The following is a 21,470-nucleotide window of genomic DNA, read 5'->3' on the forward strand; positions in this document are numbered from 1 at the left end:
GTAGGGTAATAAACAGATAACTGAAGACAAACTATATAAGACTTTCAGCAGCTAATATTGCCTTTTTCTTTAATCTCGGGGAGCTGAAAAGAGACTGACGGGTTATTTTTCTCGACGCTCATAATCCTGTAAAGGTTAGGCTAATAAATACGTAATATAAAGAATGAATTACAGTATATAAGGACATTGAAAGGCCAATATTGTTTTTTCTTCCTTTCTACTCGAGGAACCAAAGATAAATAGTGACACTGATTATTTTCTCGACTCCCAAAATCATAAATAGCAATAAAGAAAGAAAAAGAACAAACTATATAAGGGCTCTGACAGGCGAATATTGTCTTTCTTCCTCTTTATTGTCAAGGAAGCGAAAATGGATAGTTATTTTGACTATTCTCGATGCTTAACACCTTATAAATATGAACTAATAAATAAGGAACAGAGGAGAGTGAGTTATGGGAAGACTTTGAAAGGCTCATATTGGCTTTTTTCTGTCAAGGAACCGAAGATTAAGTGACACATTTTTCTTCCCAACCTCCCCCCACCTAATAAAAAAATATAAATAGCCTAATAAATAAATAAAAGAAAGGAGCGAATTATATATGGACTGAGAGGTTTCCATTTTTCTTCCTTTTCTTTCTCGAGGAACCGAAGATTAATTGTGATATTGATTTCTTATCGACCCCGGAAGAAAATATGAATAGTTATAAAGAAATAATGAAAAAAAAAAGAATTACACAACAAATTTGAATCATTGTTTCTTTCCTTTTTTTTTGTGAGTAAAAAAATACTGTGATAGTACTTTTCTCAACGCCCGAAATCTTAAAGACTAATAAATAACAAAAGAGCGATCTATAGAAGAGCTTTGAGGCTAATATTGTCTCCTTTTTAAGATAAATGGTGACATGGCTCATTCTTCTCAACGCCTAGACACTTTATAAACTTGAATAAATAACTAATAAGAAAAACAAACTCTATAAGGACTTTGACAGGCTTATGGTTATCTTCGTTCTTTGTCTCGAGGATGCGAATATATAGGAAGTGATATTGATTATTTTTCTCTATGCCTGAAACGTTTTAAAATGAGGTAGATTTTGCCAGTAAGAACATAATAAGAAAGAAGAGAGGAAATAGCGAAAGCAACAAACTCTAACGACGACTAGGAACAAAAATACAGAGGACATTCGTTTTTATTCTTTAAGTCCGTGACCTTTGAAATGGCTCTGTTTTTTCAACGTTAAGTAAATAGTAATGAAGAATATATTTTAAGTAAGTGATAATACTGTTTTCAAAGCTTATTTATCTTTTCTATTTTTTCTCTCAAGTGACCGGAAAAAGACTAACGACAATTTTTTCCCATGATGCCCAAGCAATTTCAAAACAATCTCGTCCTGAAGAAAGTAATTATGAGCTTTAATGCTAATAAAAAAAAGTTCCATTCCCACATTCTATTTATCAAAGGACCAAAAATGTGACAGTTCTCTTCCTAGGCGCTCGAACCTTTTAAATAATCTTTGCAAACTTAGCAAAGTATTAAATATATATAACAGAGAACTATATCAAGACGTTCGTAGGCTAATATTTTTTTCCTCGTGTATCTCGAGAAACCAAACAAGTGACTTAATTCTCTCTCTAGCCGATCAAACACGTTTTATATAACACTTCAGTTTAAAGTGATAAATAGACGAACAACAACATTGATTTTATATTGACAGTTTCAGAGTTTCCTTTGTACGTTTCTCTCAAGGGATCTAAAAAGGCAACTTAATTCTTTTACTATATAGTCTGTACACGGAGCCTGTTTATCTGGCGCCTAGGCAGCGTTTGTTACGGCTCCTGTGATTGGCTGCATCCCTCCCTCACTCACATGCCATTCATGTCCGCCGTGACGCTACACACGTATTTTCTTCGTCATAGCTCGTCTCTTATTCATGACAGACCACTTTAGTTGGTATCAGTAATTTTTTTATTGTAGTTGGGATAATGCATAAGGGTTTTCGTTTGCTGCCGACGAATGCAGCGAAAGAAGTGCTTTTCTTATTCCAATTTACAACTAAGTAATCTATTCTTCGTTCCTTATATTTTCTAGTCATTTCTTTTTATTAACATCTGTGCTCGTCTTTTTGGTGCTTTCCTTATTGCAATCTATAACTAACTAATCTATTCTTCGTTCCTTATATTATCCAGGTATTTCTTTTTATTAACTTGTATGCTTGTCTTTTTTGTGCTTTTCTAATTCCAATCTATAAGTAACTAATCTATTCTGCGTTCCTTACTTTCTATTTACTTCTTCTGATTAACTTCTATGCTTGTCTTTCTGGTGCTGTTCTTATTCCAATATATAACTAACTAATCTTTTTTTTTTTCCTTATAATTTCTAGTTATTTCTTTTCATTAACTTGTATGTTTGTCTTTTTGGTACTTTTCTTATTCCAATCTATAACTAACTAATCTATCCTTTGTTCCTTTTATTTTCTAGTTATTTCTTTTTACTTATGTTTTTGGTGCTTTTCTTATTACCATTTATAACTAACTAATCTATTCTTCTTTCCATATTTTTCTATTTACTTCTTTTCATTAACTTCTATGCTCGTCTTTTCAGTACTTTCCATATTCCAATCTATAACTAACTAATCTATCCTTGGTTCCTTTTATTTTCTAGTTATTTTTTTTTATTAACTTATATGCCCGTCTTTTTGGTGCTATTCTTATTCCAATCTATAACTAACTAATCTATTCTTCGTTCCTTATTTTCGAGGTATTTATTTTATTAACTTCAATGCCTATATTTTTTAGTGCTTCTCTTATTCCCATCTATAACTAACTAATTTATTTTTCTTTCCTTATATTTTTTTCTAGTTATTTCCTTTTATTAACTTCTTTGCTCGTCTTTTTGGTGCTTCTCATATTCCAATCTATAACTAACTAATCTATTCTTTCTTTATTTTTCAAGATATTTCTTTTTATTAATTCGTATGCTCGTCTTTTGGGTACTTTTCTTATTCTAGTCAATAACTAACTAATCTATTCTTTTCTTATATTTTCTAGTTATTTTATTAACTTCTATTCTCGTCTTTTTGGTACTTTTCTTATTCCAATTTATAACTAACTAATCTATTCGTCGTTCCTTATATTTTCTAGCTATTTATTTTTATTAACTTGAATGCTTGTCATTTCTGGTGCTTTTCTTATTCCAATCTCTAAGTAACTAATCTATTTTTCTTTCCTTATATATTCTAGTTATTTCTTTTCATTAACTTCTATGCCTGTCTTTTTAGTGTTTTTCTTATTCTAATTTATAACTAACTAATCTGTTCCTTCTTTATTTTTTCAAGGTATTTCTTTTTATTATTTCTATGATCGTCTTTTTGGTGCTTTTCTTATTCCAATTTATAACTAACTAATCTATTCTTCCATTATTTTTCCAGGTATTTCTTTTCATTTACTTCTATGCCTGTCCTTTTGGTACTTTTCCTATTCCAATTTTTAACTAATTAATCTATTCTTCATTCCTTATTTTTCTTTTTATTTCTTTTTATTAACTTCTATGCTTGTCTTTTTGGTGCTGTTCTTTTTCCAATCTATAACTAAATAATAATTTTTTTGCTCCTTATATTTCTATTTATTTGTTTTTATTAACTTGTATACCTGTCATTTTTTGGTTCTCTTCTTATTCAAATTTATAACTAACTAATCGATTCCTTCCTTATTTTTCCAGGTATTTCTTTTTATTGTTTTTATGCTCGTCTTTTTGGTTCATTTCTTATTCCAATTTATAACTAACTAATCTATCCTTCGTGCCTTATTCTTCCAGGTATTTCTTTTTATTAACATGTATGCTCGTCTTTTTGGTACTTTTCTTATTCAATGTTCCTTATTTTTCTAGTTATTTCTTTTCATTAACTTCTATGCTTGTCTTTTTGGTAGTTTTCTTATTACAATTTATAACTAACTAATATATTCTTTGTTCCTTATTTTAGAGGTATTTCTTTTTTTCTTATTCCAATCTATAACTAACTAATCTATTTTTTGCTCCTTATATTTCTGTTTATTTCTTTTTATTATCTTGTATGCCTGTCTTTTTTGGTTCTTTTCTCAATCAAATTTACAACTAACTAATCTATTCCTTCCTTATTTTTCCAGGTATTTCTTTTTATTATTTCTATGATCGTCTTTTTCGTGCTTTTCTTATTCCAATTTATAACTAACTAATCTATTCTTTCCATATTTTTCCATGTGTTTCTTTTCATTAACTTCTATGCCTGTCTTTTTGGTGCTGTTCTTATTCCAATCTAAATTGGAATAAGAAAAGCACTAAAAAAGACAAGCATACAAGTTTATAAAAAGAAATGACTAGAAAATATAGGGAACGAAGAATAGATTACTTAGTTATAAATTGGAATAAGAAAAGTACCAAAAAGACAGGCATAGAAATTAATGAAAAGAAAAACCTGAAAAAATAAGGGAAGAAAAGATTAGTTAGTTATAGATTGAAATAAGAAAAGTACCAAAAAGACGAGCATAGAAGTTAATGAAAAGAAATAACTAGAAAATAAGGAACGAAGAATAGATTAGTTAGTTATAGACTGGAATAAAGAAAAGTACCTTAAAGACGAGCATAGAAGTTAATGAAAAGAAGTATATAGAAAAATATGGAAAGAAAAATAGATTAGTTAGTTTTAAATTCGAATAAGAAAGGCACCAAAAAAGACAAGCATATAAGTTAATAAAAAGAAATACCTGGAAAAATAAGGAAAGAAAAATAGATTAGTTAGTTATAATTTTTAATAAGAACAAAAAAACGAGCATAGAGGTTAATAAAAAAAATAATTAGAAAAATAAGGAACGAAGAATTGATTAGTTAGTTATAAATTGGAATAAGGAAAGTTCTAAAAGAACGAGCATAGAAATTAATGAAAAGAAATAAATAGAAAAATATGGAAAGAAGAATAGATTAGTTAGTTATAAATTAGAATAAAAAAAGCACCAAAAAAGACAGGCATACAAGTTAATAAAAAGAAACAGCTAGAAAATATAAGGAAAAAGGAATAGATTAGTTATAAATTGGAATAAGAAAAGAACACAAAAAGACGAGCATAGAAGTTAATGAAAACAAATAACTAGAAAATATAAGAAAAGAATAGATTAGTTAATTATTTATTGGAATACGAAAAGTACCCAAAATACGAGCATACGAATTAATAAAAATAAATATCTGGAAAAATATGGAAAGAATAGATTAGTTAGTTATAGATTGGAATAAGAGAAGCACCAAAAAGACAAGCATAGAAGTTAATAGAAAGATATAACTAGAAAAATATAAGGAAAGAAAAATAGTTTAGTTAGTTATAGATTGGAATAAAAAAGTACCAAAAAAGACGAGCATAGAAGTTAATAAAAAGAAATAACTAGAAAAATAAGGAAAGAAGAATAGATTAGTTAGTTATAAATTGGAATAAGAAAAGCACTAATAAAGACAGGCATAGAAGTTAATAAAAGAAATACCTCGAAAATAAACAACGAAGAATAGATTAGTTACTTTTAAATTGAAATAAGAAAAGCACTAAAACAGACAAGCATACAAGTTAATGAAAAGAAATAACTTGAAAAATAAGGGACGAAGGATACATTAGTTAGTTATAGATTGAAATAAGAAAAGAACCAAAAAAGACAAGCATAGAAGTTAATGAAAAGAAATAACTAGAAAATATAAAGAAAGAAAAACAGATTAGTTAGTTATAAATTGGAATAAGAAAAGAACCCAAAAAGACGAGCATACAAGTTAATGAAAAGAAATACCTGGGAAAATAAGGAAAGAATAGATTAATTAGATATAAATTGGAATAAGAGAAGCACTAAAGAAGACAATCATACAAGTTAATAAAAAGAAATAACTAGAAAAATAAGGAACGAAGGATAGATTAGTTAGTTATAGATTGGAATAAGAAAAGCACCAAAAAGACAAGCATAAAAGTTAATGAAAAGAAATAACTAAAAAATATAAAGAACGAAGAATAGATTAGTTAGTTAGTTCTTGGAATAAGAAAAGCACCAAAAAGACGGGCATACAAGTTAATAAAAAAGAAATTAGAAGAAAAATAAGGAACGCAGAATAGATTAGTTAGTTATAGATTGGAATAAGAAAAGCACAAAAAAGACAGCATACAAGTTAATAAAAAGAAATACCTGGAAAATATAAGGAATGAAGGATAGATTACTTAGTTATAGATTGGGATAAGAAAAGTACCAAAAAAGACGAGCATAGAAGTTAATTAAAAGAAATACCTGGGAAAATAAGGGAAGACGAATAGATTAGTTAGTTATAAATTGGAATAAGAAAAGCACTAAAAAAGACAGGCATAAAAGTTAATAAAAAGAAAAAAGAAGAAAAATAAGGAACGCAGAGTAGATTAGTTAGTTATAGATTGGAATAAGAAAAGCACAAAAAAGACAAGCATACAAGTTAATGAAAAGAAATACCTGGAAAAATAAGGAACGAAGAGTAGATTAGTTAGTTATAAATTAGAATAAGAAAAGTACCAAAAAGACAGGCATAGAAGTTAATAAAAATAAATAACTAGAAAAATAAGGAACGAAGAATAGATTAGTTACTTATAAATCGGAATAAAAAAAGCACTAAAAAGACAAGCATACAGGTTATGAAAAGAAGTCAATAGAAAAATAAGGAAAGAATAGATTAGTTAGTTAAAAATTGCAATAAGAAAAGAACCGAAAAAGACAAGCATACAAGTTAATAAAAAGAAATACCTGGAAAAATAAGGAAAGAATAGATTAGTTAGTTATAGATTGGAATAAGAAAAGTAACAAAAAGACGAGTACACATGTTAATAAAAAGAAATAACTAGAAAAATAAGGAACGTAAAATATATTAGTTAGTTATAGATTGGAATAAGAACAGCACCAAAAAGATAGACATAGAAGTTAATAAAAAGAAATAAGAAGAAAAATAAGGAACGCAGAATAGATTAGTTAGTTATATATTGGAATAAGGAAAGTACTAAAAAACGAGCATAGAAATTATTGAATAGAAGTAAATAGAAAAATATGGAAAGAAGAATAGATTAGTTAGTTATGAATTAGAATAAAAAAAAGCACCAAAAAAGAAATAGCTAGGAAATATAAGGAACGAGAAATAGATTACTTAGTTATAAATTGGAATAAGAAAAGTGCCAAAAAGACGAGCATAGAAGTTAATGAAAAGAAATAACTAGAAAAATATAAGGAAAGAAAAACAGATTAGTTAGTTATCAATTGGAATAAGAAAAGCACTTTAGAAAACAAGCATAGAAGTTAATAAAAGAAATACTTCGAAAATAAGGAACGAAGAATAGATTAGTTAGTTATAAAATGGTTTAAGAAAAGAACCAAAAAAGACGAGCATAGAAGTTAATGAAAAGAAATAACTAGAAGATATAAGGAAAGAAATATAGATGAGTTAGTTATTGATTGGAATAATAAAAGTACCCAAAAGACGAGCATACGAATTAATGAAAAGAAATATCTGGAAAATTAAGGAAATAATAGATTAGTTATTTATAGATTGGAATAAGAAAAAGCACCAAAAAAAGACAAGCATACAAGTCAGTGAAAAGAAATAAATAGAAAAATAAGGAACAAAGAATAGATTAGTTATTTATAGATTGCAAAAAGAACAGCACCAAAAAGACAGGCATACAAGTTAATAAAAAGAAATGACTAGAAAATATAAGGAACAAAAAATAGATTAGTTAGTTATAGATTGCAATAAAAACACCACCAAAAAGACAAGCATAGAAGTTAATAAAATATCTCGAAAATAAGGAACGAAGAAAAGATTAGTTACTTATAAATTTGAATAAGAAAAGCACTAAAAAAGACAAGCATACAAGTTAATGAAAAGAAATAACTATAAAAATAAGGAACGAAGGATAGTTTAGTTAGCTATATAAGAAAAGGACCAAAAAAGACAAGCATAGAAGTTAATGAAAAGAAATTAACTAGAAAGTATAAGGAAAGAAAAAGAGATTAGTTAGTTATAGATTGGAATAAGAAAAGAACCAAAAAAGACAAGCATACAAGTTAATGAAAAGAAATAACTAGAAAATATAAGGAAAGAAAAATAGATTAGTTAGTTATAGATTGGAATAAGAAAAGTACCAAAAAGACAGGCATAGAAGTTAATGAAAAGAAATAACTAGAATATATAAGGAAAGAAAAATAGATTAGTTAGTTATAGATTGGAATAAGAAAAGCACCAAAAATGACAAGCATTCAAGTTAATAAAAAGAAATAGCTAGAAAATATAAGGAACGAAGAATAGATTAGTTAGTTATAAATTGGAATAAGAAAAGAACCAAAGAAACGAGCATAGAAGTTAATGAAAAGAAATAACTAGAAAATATAAGGAAAGAATAGATTAGTTAGTTATCAATTGGAATAAGAAAAGTACCCAAAAGACGAGCATACGAATTAATAAAGAGAAATATCTGGAAAAATATGGAAAGAACGAAGAATAGATTAGATAGTTATAGATTGGCACAAAGAAAAGTACCAAAAACACGAACATAGAAGTTAATAACAAGAAGTAAATAGAAAAATATGGAAAAAAAATAGATTAGTTACTTATAAATTGGAATAAGAAAAGCACCAAAAAGACAAGCATAGAAGTTAATTAAAAGAAATAACTAGATAATATAAGGAAAGAAAAATTGATTAGTTAGTTATAAATTGGAATAAGAAAAGCACTAAAAAAGATAGGCATAGAAGTTAATAAAAAAAAACTAGAAAAATAAGGAACGCAGAATAGATTAGTTAGTTATAGATTGGAATAAGAAAAGCACAAAAAAGACAGCATACAAGTTAATAAAAAGAAATACCTGGAAAAATAAGGAACAAAGAATAGATTAGTTAGTCATAGATTGCAATAAGAACAGCACCAAAAAGACAGGCATACAAGTTAATAAAAAGGAATGACTGGAAAATATAAGGAACGAAGAATAGATTACTTAGTTATAAATTGGAATAAGAAAAGTACCAAAAAAACAGGAATAGAAGTTAATGAAAAGAAATACCTGGAAAAATAAGGGAAGAATAGATGAGTTAGTTATGAATTGGAATAAGAAAAGTACTAAAAAGATGAGCACAGAAATAATAAAAAGAAATACCTGGAAAAATAAGGAAAGAATAGTTTAGTTAGTTGTAAGTTGGAATAAGAAAAGCACCAAAAAGACAAGCATACAGGTTAATAAAAAGAAATAACTGGAAAACAAGGAAAGAATAGATTAGTTAGTTATAAATTGGAATAAGAAAAGTACCAAAAAGACGAGCACACAAGTTAATAAAAAGAAATAACTAGAAAATATAAGGAAAGAAAAATAGATTAGTTAGTTATAGACTGGAATAAGAAAAGCACTAAAAAAGACAGGCATAAAAGTTAATGAAAAGAAATAACTAGAAAATATAAGGAACGAATAAAAGATTAGTTATAAATTGGAATAAGAAAAGCAGCAAAAAGACAAGCATAGAAGTTAATAAAAAAAAAATAACTAGAAAAATATAAGGAAAAAAGAATAGACTACTTAGTAATAGATTGAAATAAGAAAAGTACCAAAAAGACGAGCATAGAAGTTAATGAAAAGAAATACCTAGAAAATTAAGGAAAGAATAGATTAGTTAGTTATAAATTGGAATAAGAAAAGAACCAAAAAGACAAGCATAGGGGTTAATGAAAAGAAATAACTAGAAAATATAAAGAACGAAGAATAGATTAGTTAGTTATAGGTTGCAATAAGAAAAACACCAAAAAGATGAGCATACAAGTTAATAAAATAAATATCTAGAAAATAAAAGGAAAGAATAGATTAGTTGGTTATTGATTGGAATAAGAAAAGCACTAAAAAGACGAGCACAGAGGTTAATAAAAGATATAACTAGAAAAATAAGGAACGAAGAATAGATTAGTTAGTTATAGACTGGAATAAAGAAAAGTACCAAAAAAACGAGCATAGAAGTTAATGAAAAGAAATAACTAGAAAAAATAAGGAAAGAATAGATTAGTTGGTTATTGATTGGAATAAGAAAAGCACTAAAAAGACGAGCACAGAGGTTAATAAAAGAAATAACTAGAAAAATAAGGAACGAAGAATAGATTAGTTAGTTATAGACTGGAATAAAGAAAAGTACCAAAAAGACGAGCATAGAAGTTAATGAAAAGAAGTAAATAGAAAATATGGAAAGAAGAATAGATTAGTTAGTTATAAATTGGAATAAGAAAATCACCAAAAAAGACAAGCATACAAGTCAATAAAAAGAAATACCTGGAAAAATAAGGAAAGAAAAATAGATTAGTTAGTTATAGTTTGGAATAAGAAAATAACCAAAACGACGAGCATAGAGGCTAATAAATAAAATAACTAGAAAAATAAGGAACGCAGAATAGATTAGTTAGTTATAGATTGAAATAAGGAAAGTACTAAAAAACGAACATAGAAGTTAATGAAAAGAAGTAAATAGAAAAATATGGAAAGAAGAATAGATTAGTTAGTTATAAATTGGAATAAGAAAAGCACCAAAAAAGACAGGCATACAAGTTAATAAAAAGAAATAGCTAGAAAATATAAGGAACAAGGAATAGATTAGTTATAAATTGGAATAAGAAAAGAACACAAAAAGACGAGCATAGAAGTTAATGAAAAGAAATAACTAGAAAATATAAGAAAATAATAGATTAGTTAGTTATTGATTGGAATAAGAAAAGTACCCAAAAGACGAGCATACGAATTAATAAAAAGAAATATCTGGAAAAATAAGGAAAGAATAGATTAGTTAGTTATAGATTGGAATAAGAGAAGCACCAAAAAGACAAGCATAGAAGTTAATAAAAAGAAATAACTAGAAAAATATAAGGAAAGAAAAATAGATTAGTTAGTTATAGATTGGAATAAGAAAAGTACCAAAAAAGACGAGCATAGAAGTTAATAAAAAGAAATAACTAGAAAAATAAGGAAAGAAGAATAGATAAGTTAGTTATAAATTGGAATAAGAAAAGCACTAAAAAAGAGAGGCATAGAAGTTAATAAAAGAAATACCTCGAAAATATGGAACGAAGAATAGATTAGTTACTTATAAATTGAAATAAGAAAAGCACTAAAAAAGACAAGCATAGAAGTTAATGAAAAGAAATAACTAGAAAATATAGAGAAAGAAAAATAGATTAGTTAGTTATAAATTGGAATAAGAAAAGTACCAAAAAAGACAGGCATAGAAGATAATGAAAAGAAATAACTAGAAAATATAGAGAAAGAAAAATAGATTAGTTATCATAGTCGATCATACTCTTTTAAATGCTGCTTTTTTCCTCTGTATCGATAAACAAAGACAAGGCTAATATTTTTCTTATGTATCTCGAGAAACCAAAAAAAGTTATAATTTTCTCTCCAGCCGATCAAACACTTTTAAAAAAAATTTATATGAAGCGATAAATACAAACCAACAAACAAAAGTGAACTATATCAAGGCGTTCAGAGGCTAATATTATTTTTAGTGTATCTCGAAAAAACGAAAAGTAACTGTATTCCTTTTTTAACCGATCAAACTTTTAAAGAATAATACTCTTTGAAGCGATAAATAAAGACTAGGAACAGCACTGAATTATATTGCGGCTTTTCAGACGCTAATATATATTTTTTTCTTGTGCATCTCGTGATAAACAAAGCTAAAATTATCTCTTTAGCCTATCAAGCTCTTTTTAAATTACTTTTATTTGCAGCGATAAATACAAACAAAAATAATGAACTATATCAAGACTTTCAGAGGTTAATATCTTTCTTATGTTATCTCGACACTCCTGAAAGTGATCATTCCTTTTCTAGCAGATCAAACACTCCCTATTGCATACCACTTGAATTTGAAGCAATAAATACAGACCGACAAACAACACTAAACTATATTGCAACTTTCAGAGGCTAATGTTTTTATTCTTCCCTTGCTCTTTCTTGCGAGCGATAAAAAGGTTACTTTATTCCTTTTGTAGCCGATCAAACCCTTTTTAATGACTATTTTTTCATGTGTAGCGATAAGTGAAGACAAACAATAAGCGACTTGACGAGGCTAATGTTTTCTTTCTTCCGTTTCTCTCGATGGACCAAAGGGTTACCCAATTTCCTTTCTAGCCTATCAAACTCTTTAAATGACACTTTTTATATGCATAGCGATAAACAAAGATAAACATTAACATTAAACTTTATTACGACTTTTAGTAGCTAATGTTTTCTTTATCTTAGGTGCTGAAAATATGACAATCCCAAACCCTTTCTAAATGACAGTGAACTATGGCAAGACTTTCAGAGGCTAATATTTTCTTTCTTCTGTTTCCCTCGGGTGACCAAAATGGTTACTTAATTCCCTTTCAAGCCAATGAAACCTTCTACTAACTTTTTTTTTTTTATATGAAGCGATAAATAAAGCAACAGTAAACTTTATGAAGACCTTAAATGGCCAATATTTTTTTTTTTTTTTTTTTTTGTGTGTGTGTGTGTGTGTGTGTGTGTGTGTGTGTGTGTGTGTGTGTATCTCGAGAAACCAAAAAGGACACTTCATTTCATTTCTAGCCGATCATTTTATTTTATATATATATATATATATATATATATATATATATATATATATATATATATATATATATATATATATATATATATATATAATAGACTGTTTTGGGTATACACGTAGCGCGACACACTGCCACTCGGGGAGATGTGAATGAGGTGTTTTTCCTGGTGAACTCGGTTATTATTTTTTTCTATTTCTGGATTCCGGAACACAAGCTATTGTTTGGTGCCGAGTGTCCAAACACGGTACCTGCTGGCCGGGAAAAATAGTTTACCCACTGTACAGAGATTTTAAGGCTTGCATTTATTTATTGTAAATGTGGCCACTGAATATACGCGGACTCGTACCTTTTTTAACGTTTCGCTTCTGGAGCCGATGGGCTTTGTTATGGTCTTGCTTGGTCATGCTGACCCCCGGAGTTCATCTTTGATCTTCTTTTAGAGAAAATGTAGAGTCCGAGTTGACAGGTGCTCTTGAGATAGCATGTGGGTGTGGGTAGTCCTTACGCCACTCGGCGATGACTGGAAAAAGGAAATCGTTAGCTTGTAGCGGCGGGCGGGACGCGAACCCGGATCCTCCCCGCCACGGCCGCACGCTGACCACTCAGCCACCACCTCCCGTCTCGTGAGCAGCCCCATACTGGCTAGTAAAGGTAACATGAGATGTTTCGTCTCCTGAATATTACGTTCACGGCTGTATTTTTCTTTCTAGCATCTCTAGTATATTTTTGCTCTTTGTTAGATGGGTATCATTTTTAATGGTGTTGTTATTTCGACTTTTGGTTTTAAAATAAATGCCTTACACACACGGTGCTGCGGTAGGCAACGCCGAAACAGTAAAAAGTTTGTAAACAAAGGGTGAAGCGTCCCCGTTGCCAAATGATAACTAATTCGGTTTTTGGAAGATATAATTAAGACAAACAACATCACTTACCCATATCGTGACTTTCAGAGGCTAATATTTCCCTTCTTCCGTATCTCGCGAGGTATCAAATAGTGCCTTAGTTCATTCTTGCCGATCAAACCCTTTTTAAGTGACACTTTTATTTGAAGTGATAAAGACAGACAACAACAGTGAACAGTATTGCGACTTTAAGAGCCAAATATTTTCCTTTTTCTGTTTCTTTCGATGGACCAAAATAGTGACAATCTTACTTCCAGCCGATCATACTGTTTTAAATAACACTTTTATTTATTTATTTATTTATTTATTTTTTATTTATTTATTTATTTATTTTTTTTAAGCGGTGAATACTGACCGGAAGCGATAAATACAGACCGGCAGACAGTAGTGAACTATATTGAGCGTTTCAGAGTTTCAAAGCCTGATGTTTCCTGTTACGTTTCTTTCGAGCGAGCAAGAAGGGATTTAATTCTCCTTCTAGCTTATCAAACTCTATTAAATGACACTTATTTGAAACGATAAACAAAGGCAGACAACAAATGACTTACAGAGGCTAATGTTTTCTTTCTTATGTATCTGTTTCTCTGGAGCGATCTAAGGTTTACTTAATTCCCTTTCTAGCCGATCACGCTTTTAAATGTCACTTTTTTATTTGAGGCGATAAACAAAGACAAAGAACAAACGACTTTCAGAGGCTAATGTTTTCTTTCTCGCGTTTCTGTTTCTCTCGAGCGATCTAAATGTTACTTAATTCCCAGTCTAGCCGATCACGCTTTTAAATGGCACCCTTTTTTTTATTTGAGGCGATAAACAAAGACAAAGAACAAAGCGCTTTCAGATGCTAATGTTTTCTTTCTCGCGTTTCTGTTTCTCTCGAGCGATCTAAAGGTTACTTATTCCCTGTCTAGCCGATCACACCCTTTTAAATTGCACTTTTCTTTTATAACTGAAGCGATAAAGAGAGACAAACAGCAAGGGACTTTCAGAGGCAATGTTCTTTTTTTTATTAAGAGACCAAAACAAAACGTGTCGTAATTCTCTTTCTAGGCAATCAAACTCTTGTAAATGACGCCCTTTCTTTATTTGAAGCGATCAAGAAAGACTAACAGCAAAGGACTTCCAGAGGCTAATGTTTTCTTTCTTTCGTTTCTCTCGAGGGACCAAAAAGAGACAAAGTGACACCGATTTTTCTTCCTCGCGGAGCTGAAACTGAACACGCGAGGCACACACCATTCCGGGAGGTGACGGTGGTGGTGGGGGAAAGAGTTGAAGGTGGTTGGTGGTTGGTAGTGGTGGTAGTAATGGTTGGAGGGGGGGGGGGGAGTCGATGGTGGTGGTGGTGGTGGTGGTGGTGGTGATGTTGATGGTGGTTGGGGAGAGGTAGGGGAGGTTGTGGTGGTGGTGGTGGTCCGATCACCTATTAATCTTCATGACAACACCCACCAGAGAGAGAGAGAGAGAGAGAGAGAGAGAGAGTGTGTGTGTGTGTGTGTGTGTGTGTCCCCTGCCTCTGTCTATCTCATTTTCAATCTACCATACTTTCTATTTATTCTCTCTCTCTCTCTCTCTCTCTCTCTCTCTCTCTCTCTCTCTCTCTCTCTCTCCAATTACCTCCTCTATTACCCTGTCCCCAATGCAATCTCTTTATTCATTTATTTACTTATTTATCCCCTTATTCTCCCTTCTCTCTATCCACACATTTATTTATTTATCTCTATGTATGTAATTCGCGGAGACTCGTTGCTTCTAACAAGGGGGAGAAAATAATCAAGAATCATACGGTTGGAATTTCAGAGCCAGGAACGCGGGAAAGGGGATGGGTATTAAAATCTTAGTTAGAAAAGCGGTATTAGTAGTAATAGTGTAGTAGTAGTAGAAGCAGTAGTATATAGTTGTAGTAGTGGTAGTAGTAGTAGTAGTAGTAGTGGTAGTAGCTGGAAACGAAAACTATCATCACCACATCTACCAAACTGTTTACTACCACTACCAAGACCACCACCACCACCTCCACCCAGTCATATTATTACAGCGTGGAGCCTCGCCCTTTGAGCCCCTCCTGCCCCCATCCCCCTTCCCTCACGTGTGTACAAGCGAGTGTTTGCAGAGTCGAGTACACATCTTTCTGTTTGGCAAGGTCTCGACGCACGCAAATTACTTCACCCGACTCGCGCGTGTTGACACTGACTCACGACTTGACTTCCTGGCCGCTCTCCGCTTCGTTGAAAGTCTCCTCTCCTTCGCTCTCTTCTTCTGAACAATCTAATCTAACCCAGCCTAGTGGTATAGTTAATGCGAATGCGATAGAAAGGTGGAAAATAAGGTTAGATAAATGTTTGGATGGGCAAGTGAAGGCTTATTAGTAAATGGTCAGGAAGTTGGTTCGTTTAAAGTCTCCTCTCCTTTGCTCTCTGTTTTCGAACAATCTAATTTAACCCAATCTAGTAGTTTAGTTAATGCGAATGCGATAGAAAGGTTTAAATAAAGGTTAGATATATGTATGGACTATGGATCGGGAAATAAATAGTGAAGTGTTTATAGGAAAATTATCAAAGGGAAAGAAAGCTGTGTAATTTTAACCAATGGAATGCCCTAACTAAGCATAATTGGTACCTTTCCGCCACTACCAATTACTCTGTGTTAAATAAGAAGAAGAAGAAGAAGACTTGCGTAACCTAACCAAGCTAAGCATAATTTGTACTTTTCCGCCACTGCAAATTACCTGGTGTTAAATAAGAAGAAAATGACTTGCGTAACCTAACCAAGCTAAGCATAATTTGTACTTCTCCGCCACTACAAATTACCCAGTGTTAAATAATAATACTAATAAGAAGAAGAAGAAGAAGAAGAAGAAGAAGAAGAAGAAGAAGAAAAAAGACTTGCAGAACGTAACCTAATTAAGCATAATTTGTATTTTTCCGCCACTATAAATTACCTGGTGCTAAATAATAATAATAATAATAATAATAATAATAATAATAATAATAATATAATGATAAGCCTTGTGTAACGTAACCTGACCTCACTCGACATAATTCATGGTGTCTACACGGCTATAAATATTTACAACTATACCTGTGTTTGCGCTCTGCATCAGAAATATTAGGTTTTTCTTTTTTTTGTTTTTCTTTCTCTTTAGGGGCGGGAGAGTTCCAGTACATTACCTAAGCGAAAAATGCATAAAATAAATACAGAATATACATACACACTGAATATACTGACTCGTGTGGCACCCAACCCCCCTGCTGACACACACACACACACACACACACACACACACACACACACACACACACACACACACACACACACACACACACACACACACACCAAGAGAAGGGAAGGAAATAAAAGGAAGGGAAGAGGAGAGAATGAAAGGAATGAGGATAAAAGTGATGAAAAGGGAATAGGAGAGGAAATAATCAGTTCAAGGAAAGAGAAAGAAGCGAAAATGACGGAGAGGCTAAGAGAGGAGAAAAAAGGAAAGGAAACGGAATATAGAGAAGAGATGACTGGAGAGATAGAGCGGAAAGGAAAGGAAAGAGACAGAAGCGGAAAGGACGGAAAGGCTAAGAGAGGAGGAAAAGGGGAAAGGAAAGGGAATACAGAGGAGAAGAGATAAATGGAGAGACAGAACGGAAAGGATATAGAAAAAAAGGAAAGGAAATGGAAAGTAACTCAAGATAAGTCATGTAAATTTAAAGAAAGAAAAGCGAAGCGGAAAAGGAATAGGAAAAGAAGAAAAGGGAGAGGAACTGTAAGTCTAGATAAAGAAAAAAAGGAAATAGAAAGAAGGAAAGGAGGGAATTGGAAAGAGAAAGACTAGGAAAGGGAGGGAGATCGAAAAAAGAAAAGAAAAGCACAGGAAATGGAATGAAATCAAGAAGCCATGGAAATAGAAAAGGAAAAAAAGGGAAGCGAAATAAAACAATGTAATGTAAACTATATAGAACGCAGTGTAGTGTATAGTGTAACGCAGTGAAGTGTAGCCTAAACTGACGGAAGGGCAGGGAAGGGAAGGTCAGGCGGGCGTCCATCACAGAGGCAATAACCATCAGCGCCTTCCCTCTGCGTCCTCGTCTTCAATCGTCCCTCTTCGTCTTCGTCCGGGCTGTCGTACTTTTGCGGGTGGACTGAAGGAGGCGAGGCGGGAAATGTGTGTCCGTGTGTGTGTGTGTGTGTGTGTGTGTGTGTGTGTGTGTGTGTGTTTTCTCCGGTATTTGTTCCCCTTTTTTTCGGCGCTTCCCCTTCGGCCGGAGAAAAACAGCGGTTGGATGCGTTCATTGAGTAAATCGTCTGTTTCTTGTTTGGATTTGACTTCGAGTGTGTGTGTGTGTGTGTGTGTGTGTGTGTGTGTGTGTGTGTGTGTGCCAACCTCCCTAACAGTCTAGTGACCTATTAACCTGTTTGCCTATCTGTACCTGCTTAGCTGTATAATTATCTTTGTCATGATGTCATTACCCTTAATCTTCCCTTATTTTTACTTTCCTCTCTTTATACCTTTCCTTCAATCACTTTAGGCTACACTTCACTACACTGCATTCTATAAGTTTACATCACATTGTTTTATTTCGCTTCGCTTTTTTCCTTTTCGATTTTCATGGCTACTTAATTTCCATTCCATTTTCTGTGCTTTTATTTCCTTCTTTCGATCTCCCTCCCTTTCCTAACCTTTCTCTTTCTAATTCCCTCCTTTCCTTCGTTCTATTTCCTTTTTTTCTATGATTACTTCTTCGTTACTCGACATATCTACCTTTCTCCCTCTCACACCTTCATCTATCTCTCTACCTTTATATCTACCTTCCTATTTCATCACAGACTTACTTACCTACCTAGTGACCGATTAAATCTGTTTGCCTCTCTATACCTACCTATTTTCACATCTATCTTTTATCATTACGGGTTTATCGCCATATCTATCTTCATATTTGTCTTTTTCTATCATTACTTTATCCCTCTACCTACCTGTCTTTATACCAGCCTTGTTATCGTATCTTTATCTCGAGATATCTGCCTATATGTCTAACCTTCTCCCTTAATTGATGTCTCTATTTCTCAGCCTACCTACTTATCTTTTATCTCTGTCTTTAAACATTAAGCATTGCATTTTTACCTCTTGAGCTATCTCCCATCTCTCTCTCTCTCTCTCTCTCTCTCTCTCTCTCTCTCTCTCTCTCTCTCTCTCTCTCTCTCTCTCTCTCTCTCATTTCGTCTTCATCTCTCGCCTTATCTGCTTTCGTATCTCTTCTTCTCTCATTTACGGTAATATTTTTAAACATTTTGACGCCCAAGCTCACATATTTAACAAAGCTTTGGTAGGAGTTCTGAGCATTTCCAGGATTAGTTGTATGACCCTGGTGGTAGTTTAACCCTTCCTCTGTACCGTGAACCTTTAAAACACTCATTAGAACCCGACTGATCTCTTTTATGGCCTTTGGAAATAGTAGGTGTGGGAGGCGGAAGCATCTTAGAATACCGATCTAAATCTCTTCGGTCTTGCATGCGTCGAGGAGCCTCTTAAAGTGTCTTCATTTCTCGCCCTATCTGCTATCATATCTTCCAGCCCTCGTCTTACGCCTCCCCCGCCCTTACATACCTAACAGTATACGTCAAGGAGTCTCAAAGCTTCTTCATCTCCTGCTCCATCCGCTTCCATCTCTACCTTCCTCTCTCCTGACGTATCCCCCGCCCTTCCAGACCTGCCAGTGTGCGTGGACGGGCCTCAGAGCGTGGTGGTGGCGGAGGGCGAGGACGTGCGCCTGACCTGCCGGGTGGACGCCAAGCCCGAGGACGACCTTCGCTTCACCTGGTACTTCAACAACACGCTGGACACGGTGGAGGTGGAGCGGCATCGAGTACAGGTCCGCTCGGGGCTCAGCTTCCTCGACTACACGCCAAGGTAATGTTGTTGTTGTTGTTGTTGTGGTGGTGGTGGTGGTGGTGGTAGTTGGAGGAGGAGGAGGAGAAGGAAGAAGAAGAGGAGAAGGAGGAAGAAGAAAAAGAACAAGAAGAAAAAGAACAAGAAATAGAACAAGTAAAACAAGAAGTAGAAGAAGAAGAAGAAGCAGAACAAGAAGTTGAACTAGAAGAAGAACAAGAAGAAAAAGAAAAAGAAGAGGAATGGAGAAGTGGTGATGGTGGTAGTAGTAGTAGTAGTTGTAGTAGTAGTAGTAGTAGTAGTAGTAGATTAAAAGTAGCAGTAGTGGGACGAGTGGTAATGATACTAATAATAATAAATCATGGTACATTTTCAAAAGTGTGTCTGTCTGTGTCACTCTCCTTCCTCCCATCACCATAGTCACCTACACTGTCACCACCACCACCACCACCACCACCACCCTCGCAGCAGTACAATATCGCCCCTCCCTTCAATCAGTCGCCGTCAGCCGCCCTCGCATGTGTATAGCGAAGGGCGCGACACATTGCTTCACGGAACTCACATTAATCACACAAACACTAGTGACCCTCCATAGAAAAAACACATGATAATAATAACGATAGTAGTAGTAGTAGTAGTAGCAGTAGTAGTAGTAGTAGGTGGTGGTGATAGTAGTGTTTAAGTAAGTGTTTTATCTATTCACGAATGTTCTAACGGTATACCTACTTATTTATTCAGCCGTATAAAGCAGACATGGATTCGTGTTTTAATTAACTGTTGTAAAATAATTAATTCTTTCCGCGGAGTTAAAGCTGACGGGTGGCGGAGGAGAGAGAGAGAGAGAGAGAGAGAGAGAGAGAGAAGGCGTGGCTGTCGTGTGTCTGGGTGTGGGTGGGTGGGTGGGGGGGGGACTAATTTGTATAGGTTCTCACAATACAGAATTCGCTCAGGTCATTATCGATGGGTTGACGCCGGCAGACTACTAACGCCCTTACTAACCTACTTATGTACTCACTCACTCACTCACTCACTCACTCCCTTTCTTCCTTACTTACTTATTCACTCACTCACTCACTCACTCACTACCTTCCATCCATTCTTCCTTCCTTCCTCACTTCCTTCTTTCCTTCCTGACTTACTTACTCACCTAATTGCTTACTTATTTACTTACTTATTTACTTACCTACTTACTTATTTACTTACCTATCTACCTATCTACTTACTATGTACAAAATCTCACTTCCTTTTCCCTTCAGATTAGTTCCAACAGTATCAGTCAGCCAGATCTTGTTCTCTTTGAGCTTGTTGTTGACCTTTTCACGGGTTTTGTCTACTCTGTCTACTCTATCGTCTATTTGCACTTTTTTTTTTTTTTCTTCTTCTTCTTCTTCCTTGACCTGCCTCCCTTACTGAAAAATTAATCCAGCATGTTGATATTTAACACCTCTCCATCCGAAATTGACCTCTCTTTTGGCCACTCCTTTCTTTTATGGGAGAATTGCTAGCGGACTTTTGTTGATGTTGTTGTTATTGCCTTTGAGCTGCTTCCTTTACTGTAAAAAAAAAATATCCTTTGTAAGAAGAAAAGACAACAACAACAACAACAACAACAACAGAAACAATAAGAACAAGAAAGGAAAAAGATGGAAGTTTGAAATAAAAAGTAAAAATTAAGAAAAATTAGAATACGGCCTACTGGCGCACATAGGCTAAGAAAAGGATGAGAAGTGAAGCACATGGAACTCAGCAAAGGCGAAAAACAGATATAAGAAGCTGCCTCTTGTTTTCGAGTCGGTAATAACTGGGATCTCTGAGTAAGGGAGAGCTTGGAGTACGACGGTAAGCTTGCAGGACGGTATTACTACAGAATCCAGAGAGAGAGAGAGAGAGAGAGAGAGAGAGAGAGAGAGAGAGATGAGTTAGGATTGATAAGGAAGAGATGACGTAAGGAAGGAGGAAGAAAGAGAAGGAAAGGGAGAGATGACAGACAGGGAAGGAGATGAACGGAAGAAAGAGTAGTGCAGAGGAACCTGTACAGAACGTGTGAGTTAGGTCATTTTTCTCAGACGCTTCCGCCTCTCACATC

General features: G+C 33.2%; 1 protein-coding gene across 2 annotated transcripts in view; it reads left to right on the top strand.

The window, feature by feature from the left end:
• The window catches only part of LOC127002669 (hemicentin-2-like), a 118,446-nt gene that overhangs the window by 76,047 nt on the left and 20,929 nt on the right, over nucleotides 1-21,470 (top strand). For both annotated transcript variants that reach the window (XM_050868712.1, XM_050868711.1), the window contains one exon: nucleotides 19,204-19,405. In XM_050868712.1, coding sequence (XP_050724669.1) covers nucleotides 19,204-19,405 — 202 coding nt within the window. The remainder of the gene's footprint in view (nucleotides 1-19,203; nucleotides 19,406-21,470) is intronic.

Source organism: Eriocheir sinensis, chromosome 24, assembly GCF_024679095.1.
Source record: "Eriocheir sinensis breed Jianghai 21 chromosome 24, ASM2467909v1, whole genome shotgun sequence".
Classification (NCBI taxonomy): Eukaryota; Metazoa; Arthropoda; class Malacostraca; order Decapoda; family Varunidae; genus Eriocheir; species Eriocheir sinensis.